At 48.8% G+C, this 16,560-nt stretch overlaps 1 protein-coding gene across 15 annotated transcripts in view; it reads left to right on the top strand.

Moving 5' to 3' along the window:
- The first annotated feature begins 2,490 nt into the window (after nt 1-2,490).
- LOC100921442 (leucine-rich repeat flightless-interacting protein 1) overlaps nt 2,491-16,560 on the top strand; it is a 165,665-nt gene continuing 151,595 nt past the window's right edge. For all 15 annotated transcript variants that reach the window (XM_031968238.1, XM_031968237.1, XM_031968232.1 and 12 more), the window contains exon 1: nt 2,491-2,633. In XM_031968238.1, the coding sequence (XP_031824098.1) occupies nt 2,538-2,633 (96 nt within the window). In that variant the 5' untranslated portion in view covers nt 2,491-2,537. The remainder of the gene's footprint in view (nt 2,634-16,560) is intronic.

Raw genomic sequence — 16,560 nt, 5'->3', positions numbered from 1 at the left:
GTAGTACTTGGCATATAATTGGTTCATAATATATAAATGTTTTCCCTCCCCTTCCCCCGGCCTTTCTTAATGCAGTCTAATATCATGTAAGTTTTTTTGACTGCCATGTCACCCTGTTAGTTCAAACTAAGCATGTGGTCCCTTAAAGCCTTGAGAATCTTCTTGGCTAGTTCTGTGTCCACTGATGTCTCCCTCCAATAGAGGGAGACACTCATAGCTCATTGAATCCTGCCTGTCTTTGGAACTTTAGAGATCAACCAATTCAAAGCTTCTGTTTTATAGATAAAAGACCATCTAGAGGAGGGGGTGAAAGGAAGAGTGGGAAAAATTGGAATACAAGGTTTTGCAAGGGTCAGTGTTGAAAAATTATCCATGCATATTTTTTGAAAATAAAAAGCTTTAATTAAAAAAAAGAAAGAAAATGGAAATATGTTGCCCCCAGACTCCCTGCAAATCAGTGGCAGAAGGGAGGACTTGAAGCAAGAACAGGATGGACCATTGAGTTCAGTGCATTTATTAATCATCCCCAATATACCAGAAAGAGGAGTAGTGTGATGCAGTAAAAAGAGATCCAGCCTTAGAATTCTAGTCTCACTGCTAAATCATACAAACTAGCAAGATCACTTAACTTCTCAGTATCACTGGCAACTCTCCAAGACTAGTAGCAGAGCAGGTGCAGGTTTGCATTGGTAGAAGGACTTTCCACATCTGGGAGTTCCCTATACTCTCTGACTACGAAAATAGGATTGGAATGGCCTCTGCCCTCAAGGAGCTGCCATTTTCCTGAGACTGTGTGTAGTTCACAGCATATAATCACAGACTCTCAGAATGGAAAGGGTTCTTAAGAGTCTGATAGTCATTAATCCCAGGTAGTCTGATCTACATGAAAGAGTTTTTTGGGGGGTAGGGTTGAGTACTTTCCATGCCACCCAAATTCAGACAGAGAGCTATGGAGACTGAATGATGATCTATTTTTTAATTTAAAAAATTATTTTGTTTATTTATTTATATTAATTTTTAATATTTAAATTTGTATTATTTTAAAAGTTACACATGTGCATTCATTCTTTACATATTTCCATATGAGCCAATTTGGGAGAGAAAAACCAGAACAAAAGAGAAAAACCATGAAAGAAAAAAAAGCACAGAAGGAAAAAAAGATGAAAATATTACGCTTCGCTCTGCATTCAGTCTCCATAGTTCTCCCTCTCTGAATGTGGATGGCATTTTGAATCCAAAGTTTATTAAAATTGCCTTCGATCACTGAGTTGATCGCAGCCCAGTCTTGCTGTTGAAGCTTACTCATTTTACATTTCTTTTTTTGTTTTTCTCATGGTTCTTCCCTTTCGTTCTGATTTTTCTTTTACAATAGGACAAACATGGAAATACGTTAATGTGACTGTACGGTATAACTTATACCAGATTGCTTGCTATCTTGGGCAGAATAAAGAGGGAAAATTGAAACTCCAAATCTTACAAAAATGAATATGGAAAACTATTTTTACATAAAATACTATTGAAAAAAATGTTTAAAGAGCTCTTTACCAGACATCAATGCAGCTTTTATGCTCATCATTGAAGTATTATGGGAAATTCTTTACCATCCTCTACTCAATCCATTTGGGGACTGCTCTTTAGGGCACTTTCCCTAGAGAGAGAGACAGAGACAGAGACAGAGACAGACAGAGAGAGACAGAGAGAGAGTGATGGGGAATTCTCTCCTTTCCTGCCGGATTGCCACTATCAGACAATCCTCCCTTTTGAAATTCGTTACCTAGGGCAGCACAGCATGCTAGGAAGACAGATAGCTTCAGTATCAGGCAGGAAGCCCTGGGTTCTAGTCTCTCCTCTGAAACACAGTGACATGATGACTGTATCCATTTCTCAGGGTTCTGGGCAACTCTTAAGTCCATAAGTTGCAGAGAAGGGGCCAGCCTGCATTTTCTGCATGAGTCTCTATAGCACGACCCTAAAGTTCTCCAAATTTAACTGCTTAGAAAGTTGTTAAAAGTTGAGAGAACGATAGAAGCATGAACAGAAATATGAAATCCTCATACAAAGCGTCTAAGCAATTTCCACCTAGCAGGGACTCATTAGTTTCCTGCTCGGCCCTCTCGTCTGCTCTGCTTTGCCCATGGACGTGCTCACGTGCTCATTTTACTTGTTTGTTGGTTCGAAATAAATAAATGAAATTTAAGTAGAAACTGCGGTTTTCCGCCATTCCGGAGAATGATGGAGAATCCCCCTCCCCGGGGCAGCCGCTGCACGCCGGCACCGCTTTAGCTGCTCGGGCATCCCCGCGGCTCCGCCGCCCATCCCTCCTGGAGGATGATGGGAAACTCCCTGCCTCCCTCCAGAGGCCGCCAGCCCGCGGCGCGGTCCCCGGCCCCCCCCCCCCCCTCCGGCCCATGTGGCTGACGTCAGGACGCCCGAGCGCGGGGCGGGGCCGGCCGGAGGCGGGGCGGGGCCGGCCGGGGGCGGGGCGGGGGCCAGTAGCAGAGCCGGAGCCGGGCCGGGCAGCCGGGCGGAGGCGGCCGATGGAGATGGGCACGCAGGGCTCCGGGCGCCGCAGGCTCCCCCAGCGGGAGCGCCTCACGGCGGAGGACGACGCACTCAGCCAGATCGCCCGCGAGGTGGGTGGGTGCGCCGGCCGGGGCCGGGGCCGGGGGCCGGGGGCCGGGGCTGGGGGTGCCGGTGACCTTCGCGGGGCCGCCTGAGCCGGCCCGCCGGGGACACACAAAGAGCCGGCTCGGGGCGGCCCGGGACGTCCAGCTCGCGGGCCGGGGCCCGGGAGCGGCCGCGTGGCCTGGGAGGCCCTTTCCAGCTCTCGGCTTCTGAGCCCGCAAAGCCCCTGCCACTCTTCTCTCTCTCCGGACCTCAGTTTCCCCATCTGTAAAATAAAAGGGTTAGATTAAATAGCTTGAGAGACCCCTTCCAGCTTTAAGTCTCTTCGATGAGGCCTCAGTTTCCCCATCTGCACAATGAGAAGGTTGGACTTGGTGACTTGGGAGGCGCCTTCTAGCTCTCACGTCTCCTTAAAACTCCCTCAGTTTCCCTAGCTCAGAAAGGAGCTATTTAGCCCAGAACTTGATGACGTCTGACTAGAGAACCTGGGTTCAAATGCGGCTCTCCTGGGTAGTGGAGTGTAGAGGGGTTAAATCTGGTGAGCTCCTTGGATCTCCGTGATCTGTAAAACTGCAGGCTGTGTGATCCTTGGGATGCCTCCAGCTCTCACATATGCGATCCTTTGGGCAGAAGGGTTTGTCCTTAGGAGATCTGCTGCTAGATGCCTAGCACCTACTGTGTGTCAAACATAGCGCTAGACACTGAGGGTAATGGGACAAAAAAGTGCCTTGAATGACGGAGCTATTCAGTCAATAAGGATTTATTAGGGGCTTACTATGTGCCTGGCTCAGTGCTAAGCCCTGAGGATACAAATTCAAGGGGAAAAATACTAGTTGCAGGCCTCCTGAAGCTTCGGTTCTAATGGGGGAACCTAAACTTACAGGGGCGGGGGGGGAAGCCCCCCTTCCCCTCAGCTGGCCCGGGGCTCTCCCTAAATGGATGCTCCTGGAGGAGCCACCCAGAGGGGAGACAAGGGACTGTTGCGGTCTAGTTGCCCGGCTTTCCTGCTTCTGGTCTGCTGGCTTAGTGCCTTGAGACCTGCCGGGCCCTGCCCTCAGAGAGCTCACCTCCTCCTGAGGAGACGCCACTTTTCGGCCGCCCTCACGGAGACCGGCTCCCCGAGTCATTTCACAAATGAGCCACCAAGGCAGGGAAGGAGACAAGTGATTGCCTCCAAGCCTCCCTTGGCCTCCATCCCAAAGGTTCCCAGGTAAAGCCATCACTCAGGGTTCCAGCCACCGGAAAAAGCTCACCTTCTCCAAGGCACTGGGGCCTGGGCCCGGAAGACTGGAATAGAAGCCCAGCTCCCTCCTCTGTGACCCTGGACAGCTCAGTCAATCTCTGAGGCAGCTGCTGAGACTATCTTTGGCAGGGGAGGCAACGGCCTCCATTGGAGAGGAAGTTCCTCATATCACTGAGTTCTAGTATCTTTCCCCAGGGAAGTTTTTAATTTCCCTTAATGGCAACTTAGTGTCTTTTCCTCCTCAAATTATAACAAAGTAAACACTCGAGATCCTAGATTTAAAACCGGAAAGGAACTCCTCCCATTTTGCAGATGAGCAGACAGAGGCCCAAGGGCCTGCTTGCCCGGTCTCCCCCAGGAACTCCAGGCCAGCCTTAGACACTTCCCAGCCTTCTCTTCTCATCACCCCCGTTTCCCCTCTTTTAGACAGGAGTAGTAATGCTTCCATGGCTGACTTCACGTGGAGGGTTGTTGGGGAAGAAAGGGCATTGGCCAGTGGAGGAAACTGGGTAGGTAGCTAATGGGACAGATGGCTCGTCCGACTAGAATCCAGTAAGGTTTCTGAAAGTGCTTTCAGAGAACGTGGGCAGCCACGTATAGTAATACATAGAGGGAGGTCCAAGTGCTGTCTGACTCTCTGGATCTATGGCCTTGAGGTTGACCACTAACTTCTCTAATTCCCAGAAAACTGGTTTAAGCGCAGGGAGAGGCCGGTAGCCAATCAGCACTGGTGAGGGGAGTTTTCACTAGAGGAGTTCCATGAGGAGGGAAGGCCCCCAAAGGCCAGCTTAGAGGGCTGCCCTGGCTGGGGTTTCAGCCTGTGGTCAGGGTCGGGGAGTCTTAGAGCAAAGGCGCTTTGCTAGATGCGACAGAGGAGGGACAGCTTCCCATTGGGCCCTTGTGCCCGTGGGGGCCAGGCCGAGCTCTGGCTTTCAGAGGCCTGTGGGGCCGACGTGCTCTACACTAGTCAGGGGCAGATCCTTGGGTTCGGGCAGCCCTTGGTCTAGAACTCGCTTCCCGGTGCTGGGCTAAGCCACAGAGATGGGGCGGCCCCGTGGCCAAGCTCTTGGGCTTTCCAGGGCCAAGTTTCCTGCTGGAGTCCACGTTTCTGCAGTAGACATAACCCACTTAGACTCCATAAGTCTCTGGGACCTGCTCATTTCCCTTCAGAATGGCGGCTCCTGATTGAACACCTTTAAAGGGCAACGTTGACAATATCTCCACCGACCCCCGCGTGGGGTCGGCCTGCGCTCAGGGCTTTTGTCTGTGTGTCCAGGACAGTCCCTCACAGCTGAGGGGATTCAGGATGCGGGAGTGTGTGAGAGGGGCCAACAGGAGGGCCCTTATCTCCACCGCCCCCCAGGGGAGGCCTGTGTGTGGGCCCACGTGGGGTCCCACTGCACTCAGGGCTTTTGTCAGTGTGTCCAGGACAGTCCCTCACAGCTGAGGGGATCCAGGACTTAGGGGTGTGTGAGAGGGGCCAGCAGGAGGGCCCTTATCTCCAGCCCGACTCCCCAGGGGCCCAGGTTTTTGCTGCTGGCCTAGCACCGGGTAAACGCTTAAAACACATAGACACCTCCTCACCGTGAGCACTTATTTATAATCTGCACCAGGTTCCTGGCCTGGCCCGGCCCGGCTTCCCACGGGACGGTGGAATTCTTTACGTGACTTGTAAGATAGCGAGCCGAGGGTCGGCCGGCTCCCTTTCGGTTCCATTTGTCTTTGCGTTCCGGCACCTTGCAGACTCGCTGCCAGATTGAGGTTTCTTTAATTGGATCTTGCTTGTGGGAGCAGTGGAGCCGGAAGAGGGATGTCATGGGGGCCAGAAGTGAGTCATGGGTCCATCAGGACCAGTGATTCAGAGAGAAAGGAAGGAGGAATAAAAACTCCCAAGCCATGCAGTAGCTTTGGAGTCCAAGGTCCTGCATTCAGATTCTGCTTGTAGGACCTCAGGCAAGTAATTCTTCCCTCTCCCAGCCTCAGTTTATTCATCTGTAAAATGAGGGTATTGGACTAAGGGGTCACTAAGGACTCTGAACTCTTCATCTATGATCTTGTGTTTTATACTCTCTATTTAGGATTATTAGAGAGAACAAGAAAGAGGGAGTGTGGGAGCTTGAAACTAAAAACCAGAGAATTCTCCCTCCTTAATAAAGCATTGAAGTGTTATCCTGAGAGAAGCCTCTCCTATCCCTTTCAGTTTCAAATCTATGCTGCTGAGGCCCTTCTCTGGACCTCAGTTTCCTTATTTGTGAAATGAGGTTGCACTAACTGACTTGAGATCCCTTTGAAGTCTAGAGCGTTGTAATTGTTGCTGCTGCTGGTGCTGGATCCCATGCATCCATCTGTGACCTCATGGCTGAAACACTCCAGACCCTTCTTGGAGCCTCAGTTTCCTTATTTGTGAAATGAGGTTGCACTAACTGACCTGAGGTCCCTTTGAAGTCTAGAGCATTGTAATTGTTGCTGCTGCTGCTGTTGCTGGTGGGATTCAGTTGCATCCATCTGTGACCCTGTTAAGGACCACACCTAAGTGTGGAGGGGCAGGTGGGTTCTCTGAAAGCCCCCATAGCTGTGAGTCGTAATACCCCTGAAGGATGTTGCTTGTGGATTGGGAATGAAATAAATTGGAGGCAGGAGGGAAGAGGAGGGAGGTCAGAGACTGCAATGGCCTCTGTCTCCTTGTATCGTTATCGTCCTCTCCCATGGAGGGGTCCATTCTGCTGCTCTGAGTTGGATCCCCAGCAGCCACTGGCAGGTGGCTCCTATAACATGACCCCATGGCCCAAAGCACTCCAGGCCCTTCTCTGAGCTTCAGTTTCCTTATTTGCAAAAGGAGGTTGCACTGACTGACTCCTGAGATCCCTTTGAAGTCTAGAGCGTTGTTATTGCTGCTGCTGATGGTGGGATTCAGTTGTGTCCATCTGTGACCCCCTGGCCCAAAGCACTCCAGGCCCTTCTATCCTCCACTACCTCTCAAAGTCTTTCCAAGCTCATGCCAATTGTTTCCATGACACTCTCTCTCCATCTCATCCTCTACCATCCCCTTTTCCTTCTGCCTCCCCTCTTTCCCATTATCAAGGACTTTTCCAGTGGTCCCCTCTTCTCTTCTTGTGGCCAAACTATTTCAGTATTGACCTTGTTGTGAAGAGTCTGAATAATTCTTTTGTGTAGCGACTTATTTGATCTCCTTGCTGTCCAAGGGAGGCTCACAAGTCCTCTCCAGCAGCGCCGTCGGGAAGCCTTGGCCCCACAGTTGAGCTTTCCTCATGTTCTGCTCCTCCGGCCATAGCTGGGACCATCATAGCTTTGACTCTGGGCCTTTGTGGACAAGCTGACGTCTCCGCCCTTCAATCTGCAGATTTGCCACACCTATGAACCTACCTTTAATTTGTCCATGTTCACCCATTTAGTGCCTGATATTCTCTTGCTCTACAGGCCCAAGCCCCCATAAGCCTTCATGCTGCCCACCTTTTTGAGCCTTCTTTCTTAGTCTTCCAACTATGGCGACACGGGCGGGATAGATAGGCCTGTTTAACCGAGGAAAGAGTGAGGGGAGCAGGGAGCTAGACTCCTGCCCACACGGGCCGGCCTGTCTGTCCCCAGAGGATCAGGGCACAGCCGAGGATTCCTCCTCCCTCTGGGAGCCCTCGTGTGAACCCCTCAGCCTCTAACAGTCGTAGCGAGCCAGAAGCCATCCAGGTCTAGGGTGAGTCTGGATAGCCTGGGAGCCCCAGACTCCGGGGATCCTTAGGCAGACTGAGACGGGAACAACCAAAAAGCGCCTCTTTGTCAGTTCCTGCGCGTGTGCGCTGTGAGTGACCAGGGCACTGTGGTTTGTTGGCTTCCATAAACTTCCTAGTGGAAGCATGAACCTAAGACTTGGCGTGTGACCTGACTGGTACGTATTTCTTGCCCCGCCGCCTTCACGCCGCTGTCTTGGATGAGCTAGAGCCCGTGGGATCCTCCACTTTCCTCACTGATTCTCTCAGTTTCCTTCCCCTTTATCCAGACCAGCGCTGGGGCTGAGCGTGGCTCTTAGATCCATGTGTAGTTGGGGCTCCCATGTTTCCCTTGATCCCCCAGAGGAGCAGTGGAGGTCCGTAGAAGGCTGCTCCATGTGGAGTCAGAGGATCCACTTCAATCCGTTAAGCGTTTATTAAACATCTCCTGTTTACTAAGCTTTGTGCAGCTAAGCACCGGGAATGGAGACGAACCAAAATCACTCATGGTAGAAGCAGGAACTTATAGCCTATAGGGAAACAATGTATATCCCGATTTTTTGTTGTTCAGTCATTTTTAGTTGTAACTTTTCACTCTCTGTGACCCCATTTGGGGTTTTCTTGGCAGAGAAACGGAGTGATTTGCTCTTTCCTTCTCTGGCTCGTTTGACACATGAGGAAACTGAGGCAAGCAGGGCAAAATGGCTTACCCAAGGTCACATGGCTAGTAAGTGTCTGAGGCTGGATTTAAACTCAGGAAGAAGAGTGTTCCAGGCTGGGCATTCTACCCTTATAGATATTATGAATGCAGGTAAATAAATATAATTTCCATTAGCTTGTCAATGGCTTTTCTGAATAGCCAGGCAGCTTGTACTAATTACTTTGTCCTTTTCAACAACCTTGATTCTAGAATTTGTCATTGTAATGGGGGTGGGGGTGGATGGAAGGAAACCCCAACAACCAAAGGAAATGGCAAACCCTCCCTTGGAAGATGAGTTGAGTTGGTCTTGGAGGAAGCAGGAGAGCCCCTGAGTCGGGCTCTGCCCCGTCAGTCCTGATGTTAGGCACATTCTCCTTGCTGCAGGATCCTTGCTGGGCCTTCCTTGGCACCCCACATGGGGCTGGACCCTCTTTCTAAACCCTTGGTTTCTGGTATTTTCACTGGCTGAAGTTGAGAACCCTCAGGAAGGTGGGGGTTGTTGCTTCATCCGGACCCTTCTAGCTCTAGGGAGACCTCTCCTGCCCCCCATACAGCCCTTGGCGTCACCCAGACTTACCAGGCTGCCAAACCAAGTCTTGCCATAAATCTTGGCCCGAGACAAGAGAAACGAGCCTGTTGTCTTGTGCCCCCGGGCCACCTGAGAGCCATTCCTGGCGAGGGAATGCCAGCTGGGGTGGATTCAGAAGGCTTAACTCGCTAGAGACTCACGGCTCCCCCAGTGGCTCATGGGCCTGGGCTGCGGCAGCTGTTACCCATCCCAGAATTCCGACTGGCTTCTCATGGTCTGAAAAGTTGTCATAAAAACTCCAGTGAGCCTGACTTCATTCCTGGTAGAATTCTGGAGTTGGTTCTAAAGGGCCGGTTCACGAACGCTGAGAAAAGGACAAAGGCATCGGAACCGGCCGGCTGGATAGCGGGTTTCGGGAAGCCCTTTCGCCGGCCCGTTCCAGACCCATTTTATTTCTTTTTTTTTTTTTTAAAGGATAAGTAGGCTAGAAAATGGCACAGATCATTGCTGAGAAGCAGGGGGTGCCGGGCCTCCATCCTGAGTTCCAGTTCTGCTTGGGCCCTTGCTAGTGTGGTGACTCTGACCAGGTTCCTTCATCTCAACCTGTTCCCCCATTTGTAAATGAAGAGGCTGGATGACTTCTCCCGTCCCTTTGAGCCCTAAATCCAGGAAGAGAAGGCCGGTTCTTTCCTTTGCCTCACTGATGATGGCGATGGCTTTAGTGATGCCCAAACCCTCTGACTTTTCTCTCTCCCTCCTATTCCAGCCAATGTCTCCAGCTACGCTGACGGGCCAGCATTTCTCGCCTCTCTCTCCCCTCCACCCTGTTTGTGGTTTAAATTACCCGATTCCTCCTGTACAGATGGAGGAATAAGCCCCATAAGACCAGTCAAGGGAAGAAATATGTGTCACCTCCCACCCCCTCCCCATCCCCTTATCTCCAGGGCAACTACAGCATTCCTGCCTTGCCAGGAATGGCCGGGGCAAGTGTGGGCCCCTCGGGATATTTATATACCTAATCCAAGGCCAGCAGCCCCAGATACTGGAAGCAGATGCACAGACGAAATTCCCCGGCCCAGCCGCCCAAGCACATCCCCCAGTCGTCACTCTGGGGGGGCCCTTAGCGGATCCTGCTCATCAGCATCACCCGGCTGTTTTATGTTTCTAGTGGGACAGAGGGGCCGGAGGGGACTCCCTCCCCCCGCCCAGAACCAGCCTTAATTAAAACTCCCCTGTTTTTAAGAGGACGCCATCCTTTCCCTCTCCCCAATTCTCAAATCTTCCCTCAATCTTCGACGCGTCCTTCGGTTGAAACCATTCTTTCCAAAGTGACCCATGATTCCTGTTGCCACGTGATGATGTTTCTCCATCCTCTGTCTTCTTGACGTCTCTGCTTGTTCCTCCAGCAATCTGCTCAGAAACCTTCCATAGCTCCCTGTTGATTCTGGGATAAAATACAAATCCTTGAGTCTCCCTTTTATGTGGGTGCTCTGTGTTTTGGCCAAGTTGGACCCCGTGGCGCTGCTCAGACTCAGTGCTGGCCCCCGGCTCAGGGACAGCCCCCATGCTGGAGTGCACCCCCCCCCCCCTCAGCTCTGCCATTTGGAATCCTTTCACTTCAAGGCCCACCTCCTTGGGACAGGCAGCCTTTCCTTAAATATTCATAGAGTACTTTATCTTAACTGCCCTAGAGTGGTGAAATCAGGAAAACCTGAAATCAGGCAAAACCTGCCTTTGGCATTTATTATCACCTCCCCTCTGCCTGCCTCAGTTTCCCCATCTATAAAATGGGGATAATAACTGCAACTTCCACCCTTACGCCCCAGGATTGTTGTGAGGATTGAATGAGATAACTTGCAAAATACTTCACAAGCCTTAAAATACAGCATCAAAGCCAAGTCTTCTTCCCCTTCCTGGACCTCAGTTTTCCACTCTGTAAAATGTGGAGGTTGGACTCGATGGCCTCTGAGGTCCAAGATCCTCTGACCCCACGTGTGTTGTGCTTAGCTGATTGTTGGTGCATCCTCCACCTCTGCTCCCCTCTTCCTCCGGGAGAATGGAGGCTCCTGGAGGGCAGGAACCGGCATCTGAAAATGCCTTTATTCTCAGCATCTTGCATGTGGAAGATACAGAATCAATATTTATTGAGTTAAATTGATTTAAGTAATAGTCTCTATATTAAAAGTGCCTGCTGACACACATCATCTCATTTCATAGGCTCATCTCTTTATAGATAATGGCGGAAGGGACTCAGAGGATTGGAGTTCAGCCCTCTTATTGATCCCGATCACAACAATGGGGGGGGGGGTCACAATACAAATATCACTGCTCCCATTTTACAGCTGCAGAAACAGCTGCAGAGAGGTGAAGGGATTTGGCCAACCCTTAACATTTTAAGTCAGGGATTTTAAAGCAAGTTTATATTCCTTGTTTGTCCCAGAATGCCCCCAGTAACGGCAGGAAGTGTGTGGGCTGAGGAGAAAGTCATTTGGAGACCTGGCTTAGATGTGGAGCTTTTCACTTAGTTCCAGCTTCCCCCCACGTTCATCAGGGACTAATTTGGGGGCTGACCCCTTGAAGTCTCATCCCCAGAGGCCTCTGACTACATGGAAGCAATTGTTCTTTGAAGCACTAAGATTCTCAGACTGCCTTCAGTCCACTTTCCCTACCGGAGCCCTAGTTCTAGAAATACTCTGTGACCTTGACACAGATGTGGCCTTTCTATGGTCAGCATGAGTCCTCGCTATGCCCTGGTCCCTGAATCCAGCTTTATCTGATCCCGGCTATAGTTCCTTAAGACGGTAGTGTGACTTCTCAGATTGGCTACAATGACAGGAAAAGATAATGATAAATGTTGGAGGGATGTGCAACTAATGCGGGAAATGATCCAACCATTCTGAAGGGCAATTTGGAACTATGCCCAAGGGCTAACAAAATGTGCGCACCCTTTGATCCAGAAGTGTCTCTACTGGGTCTGTATCCCAAAGAGAGCATAAAAGAGGGAAAAGGAAGTGCAAAATTGTAGCCCTTTTCTAGTGGCAAGGAACTGGAAACTGAGTAGATGCCCATCAGCTGGGGAATGGTTGAATAAGTTATTGTATATGAATGTAATCAAATGTTATTGTTCTATAAGAAATGATGAGCAGGCTGATTTCAGAAAAGCTTGGAGAGACTGACATGAACTGATGCTGAGTGAAGTAGCAGAACCAAGAGAACACTGTACACAGTAACCAGATTATATGATGATCAATTGTGATGTACTTGACTCTTTTCAACAATGAGGTGATTCGAGGTCATTCCAATAGACTTGGGATGGAAAGTGCCATCCCCATCCAGAGAGAAACTGAATGTGGATCAAAGCAGAGTTTTCACCTTTCTTCTTGTTGTTTACTTGTTTTTTTTTTCCTTTCTTGTGTTTTTCCTTTTGATCTGATTTTTCTTGCACAACGTGATGGATATGGAAATATATTTAGAAGAATTGTATATGTTTAATCTACATTGGATTGTTTGCTATCTGTGGGAAGGGAGAGAGAAAAAAAATTTTGGAACAAGATTTTGCAAAGGTGAATGGTGAAAATTATCTTTGCATGTATTTAGAAAAGTAAAATACTATTAAAAAGGGAAAAAAAGATGGTGGTGTGATAGCTAAGTAGATGATTGGATGGAAAGCAAAATGAGAGAGAGAGAGAGAGAGAGAGAGAGAGAGAGAGAGAGAGAGGAGAGAGAGAGAGAGAGAGGAGAGAGAGAGAGAGAGAGAGAGAAAGAGAGAGAGAGAGAGATACATCAATAGAGCATTTTTGATAGAGCATTTATTAAAGATTTACTATGTGCCAGATATTCTTAAGTGCTAGATACAATAAACAGACAATTTTGCATTTTGTTTTTTCCTCAAAGATTATTTTTCCATATATATACATATATATATGTATATATATGAAAATAGTTTTTGATATTTTTTTAAGATGTCAGTTTCCATCCCAACTCTATTAGAAATGCGTTGGCTCACCACATTGCTGAAAAGAGCCAAGTTCATCACAGTCAATCATCTCATAATCCTGCTGTTATCGTGTACCTTGTTCTCCTGGTTCATCCAGCATCAGTTCACATAAGTCTTTCTGAGCTTTTCTGAAATCAGCCTTCAATGAGACAATTTTGTTAAGCCCTTTGCTGACCTGAAAGTGTTACAGAAATGCTAGAGCTATTATCATTATTGTTACAATCAAGCAAAAAGGAGAGATACCGGAGTTACACTGAAATAATGCAACCTCCTCATCCTGTAGATAGTATCTCATCTCCCACCTCTGCATCTTTGCAAAGGCTGTGCCTTATGCTTACTTAGTTGTCCTTCCTCACATCTATTTCTCAAAACTCTTCAGGGCTCAGTTCATTTTCTGCCCTAGTCTTGACTGTCTTTGTCCTTCCTCCAGCCAGTGAGTCACCAAAAGAATAGCCTTATTTCTATAGAATCACAAGATCCTAGATCTAGAGTTGAGACCAGAACTTGGGGCCATTTAGTCCAACTCCTTTATTTTGGAAATTGGAAAATTGAAGGAGATCTTGAATTGTTGAGGTCCCAGTATGATGGAATGGGACAGAAAACCCATCCTTTCACCTTTTAAAGTGATGAACTTAATTAAACCCAGTAATGTTTTCCAGGATCCTCTTGCAGGATTCATGGTGTCTCAGTAATCTTGAGGCATTTCACCATTTGTTTTCCAAGCCAGTTTTTCTTAATGCAGATTCCTGAAAAATGGAAGCTTTCTTCTCTACATAATTAATGGGTTTTTCTTTCTTTCTTTCTTTTTCTTCATCTGCTTCCTTAATTTTTGTTGCGTTTTATGAGCCCTCTCAAGAAGCACAATATGGCAGAGTAGATTGGGAGCTGGTCTCCAAGTCAGGAAAACATGCTTCGGATCTATCCAGGTTGTGTGCCCCTGGGCAAATGACTTAGCTTAAGTGGAGTCATAAATTGTGGAGAAAGTACTTCCCTATATTAGCAGAAGGAGTTTCCTTCAGTTATAGTGTCTATCCCTGCTCTCTGTCCCATTATGACTATTGTGCTAGTAGGTGCTAGAGATACTTGGATGAAATGAAACAATCCTTACCAGCAAAGACCTCGGAGTATATGGGAGAGACAATACGGAAACACAAAAATATATTCAGCATTAATAAATATGAGATATATTAATATATTAATTAATTAATATATAAGATATAATTATATTAATAAATATAAGACAAAATAAATATGACACAAAGATATACCAACTACCGCTGCCCTCCCTCCCACCTTGCTTTATATTCAGATATTTTTATAATATATTTCCTTGTTTCCCTATAAAATGGAAACCCTTTGAAAAGGGATGTGTCCTGTAATTTGTCCTTTGTATTTTTAGTAAAATTATCGCGATTGATCTGTTGGGGGGACACTAGTTTGGGGGAAATCCGAAAGGGGCTTTGTGGAGCAAGGGCTGGGCCCTCCCCTCCCTTTCCCCTTGGCCCCTCAACGTACTTTTCCCCCCGTTCCGCTTCTCTGGCCTGTTTCAGCCCGAACGAGAGAAAACTTGCCTTGGCGGCCCCGGGGAGGAAATCGGGCCTCTGGGAAGAAGGAAAAAGCAGGCCCAGACGGTCCACCAGAACCGGAACCAGTACCTCATGGACTGTTCCTGAATTGGGATCTCAGAGAAATTAATGTGGATGGAGAAAGGGGCCCCCACACCCCTCGGGGGATGTGATAGAGAAATGTAGGGAGGAAGCGATGAAGAAAAAGGGAAATGGTGTAAACATTAGCAAATTCTGGAGTAAGCCCTGGGCTGTGGACGCCTGAGCTTGGCCTCTGGGGGACGGGGAATAAAGGGTCTGATGGCCCAGGCCCAGGAATGTACAGAATGGGGCCAGTAAGACAGACATCTGTCAGGCTATCTTGGGAACGGGCTCCAGAAGGTGGATTTGGCGTAGGGGGGGAGGGGGCTGTCTGTGTCTATGTATGTATGTCTGTGCATATGTGTGTCTCTGTGTGTGTGTCTGTGTGTCTTGTGTTTTTGTGTGTGTGTGTTTGTGTGTGTCTCTGTGTTTGTGTCTGTGTATGTATGTGTGTCTGTTTGTGCCTATGTGTCTGTGTCTCTGTGTATTTGTGTGTATCTCTCTGTGTGTGTTTGTGAGTCTCTGTGTGTTGTGTTTTTGTCTGTGTGTGTGTGTTGGGGCTGTGAGAGGGATGTGCTGGGGGAGGGGGCCCGGTGTCCCAGAGACATCCCCTGCCCCGTTATCTCTCGCTGTGCCTCGGCTGACTTGTGCTCTCAGGCCGGGCCAGTGACCAGTGATGACTCCAGCAGATGATTCCACATTGAGATCAGCGGAAACATTTTCACGGCCGTGTTCCTCTCCAGGAAAAGTCTCCGTGTCTCGCAGTCCTGTGCGTGTGCCAGGAATGATGTGGTCTGGCTCGCCTCCTTGAGCCCGGCCCCAGCGTCAGCGGCTCTGAGCGGCAGGATGTCGTCCATCCAGCAGCGCTGACACCGGAGCCCCGAGCGGTCCGCTCACACTGGGGACGAGCTGGGCTTCGGGGGCTCCCCCTGGGCCTCAGGGGCTCTGCCTGGGCCTTCTCACCCCGACCAAGGGGGAACTGTCTTCGCCACATGGAGGAACTGATTCCTCCTGGCTGTCCTCTGTGTCTCATGCAAAAAACACCCCCCTTTCAGGGCAGCTGCCTACCTGCTCTGCCCAACTGCTGACTACAGATCGCTGGCCCTGTTATCAAACTTGACCCTGACCTTGGTTACTCAGCTCCGGGGGCTTCCCTTCTCCCTATTTTCTCAGCAGGGGACAACTTGCCCCCTCCGATGGTTGGTTTTCTGTTCTTTGGGCGCACCAGGGGTTCCGGAGCGAATGATTTCAGTAGCTCCAGCCCTAAGTTTTCTGGATGGATTCCGTCTCTATTAACACATGAAATACATCTCTGATGTATTTTCTCTGATTTTTCCAATTAACAAAAAATAATTCTATCTCCCAACCTTCCTCCCACCTACCTCCCTTTGAAGCAAAAGAAAAGAAAACCCTTCTTAGAAATCTGCATAGTTAATCCAAACAACTGCCCCCATTGATCATGTCCAAACTGTCTCCCTCACTACCCAGACTTCCCCAGGCAGCATCCGGGGGAGCGTCCCAACGGAATTGTGTCCCTTTGCACTAATGAAAGTGTTTCTCTTTCCAAGTCATTTATCTCACAAGTGGCAACAACGTTGTTACTGTGTGTTCTGTTCTCCAGGTTCTGCTCATTCCGGTCTGCATCAGTTCATACAAGTCTTTTCTAGATTTTTTTCAAAACCATCCCTTTGATCATTTCTTACAGCAGTTATACTGATAAGGGGCAGTTGGGAGGCGCAGTGGGTAGAGCACAGAGCCTGGAGTCAGAAGGTCTGAATTAAAGGACACTTGACACTCACTAGCTGTGTGACCTGGGCAAATGACTTAACCCCTGACTGCTTTGTGGGGGGAAAAAAAGCCAATTACATAGATAGACCCTTATTTGTTTAACCATTCCCCAGTTGATGGTTAACCCCTTAGTTTCTAGTTCTTTCTCACTACACAAAGTATATCCTATAAATATTTCCTGGGTACATATAGGTCCTTTTCCCCTTTCTTTTGATCTGTTTAGGGCATAATCTTGGTCAGTTTAGTGGCTTTGGGGGAGAGTTCCAAATTGCTTTCCAGAATTCTGGGCCAGCTTATAGCTCCTTCAGCA

This window comes from Sarcophilus harrisii, chromosome 4, assembly GCF_902635505.1.
Source record: "Sarcophilus harrisii chromosome 4, mSarHar1.11, whole genome shotgun sequence".
Classification (NCBI taxonomy): Eukaryota; Metazoa; Chordata; class Mammalia; order Dasyuromorphia; family Dasyuridae; genus Sarcophilus; species Sarcophilus harrisii.
The sequence above is the reverse complement of the archived record's forward strand: the minus strand, read 5'-3'. Positions and strand labels throughout refer to the sequence as shown.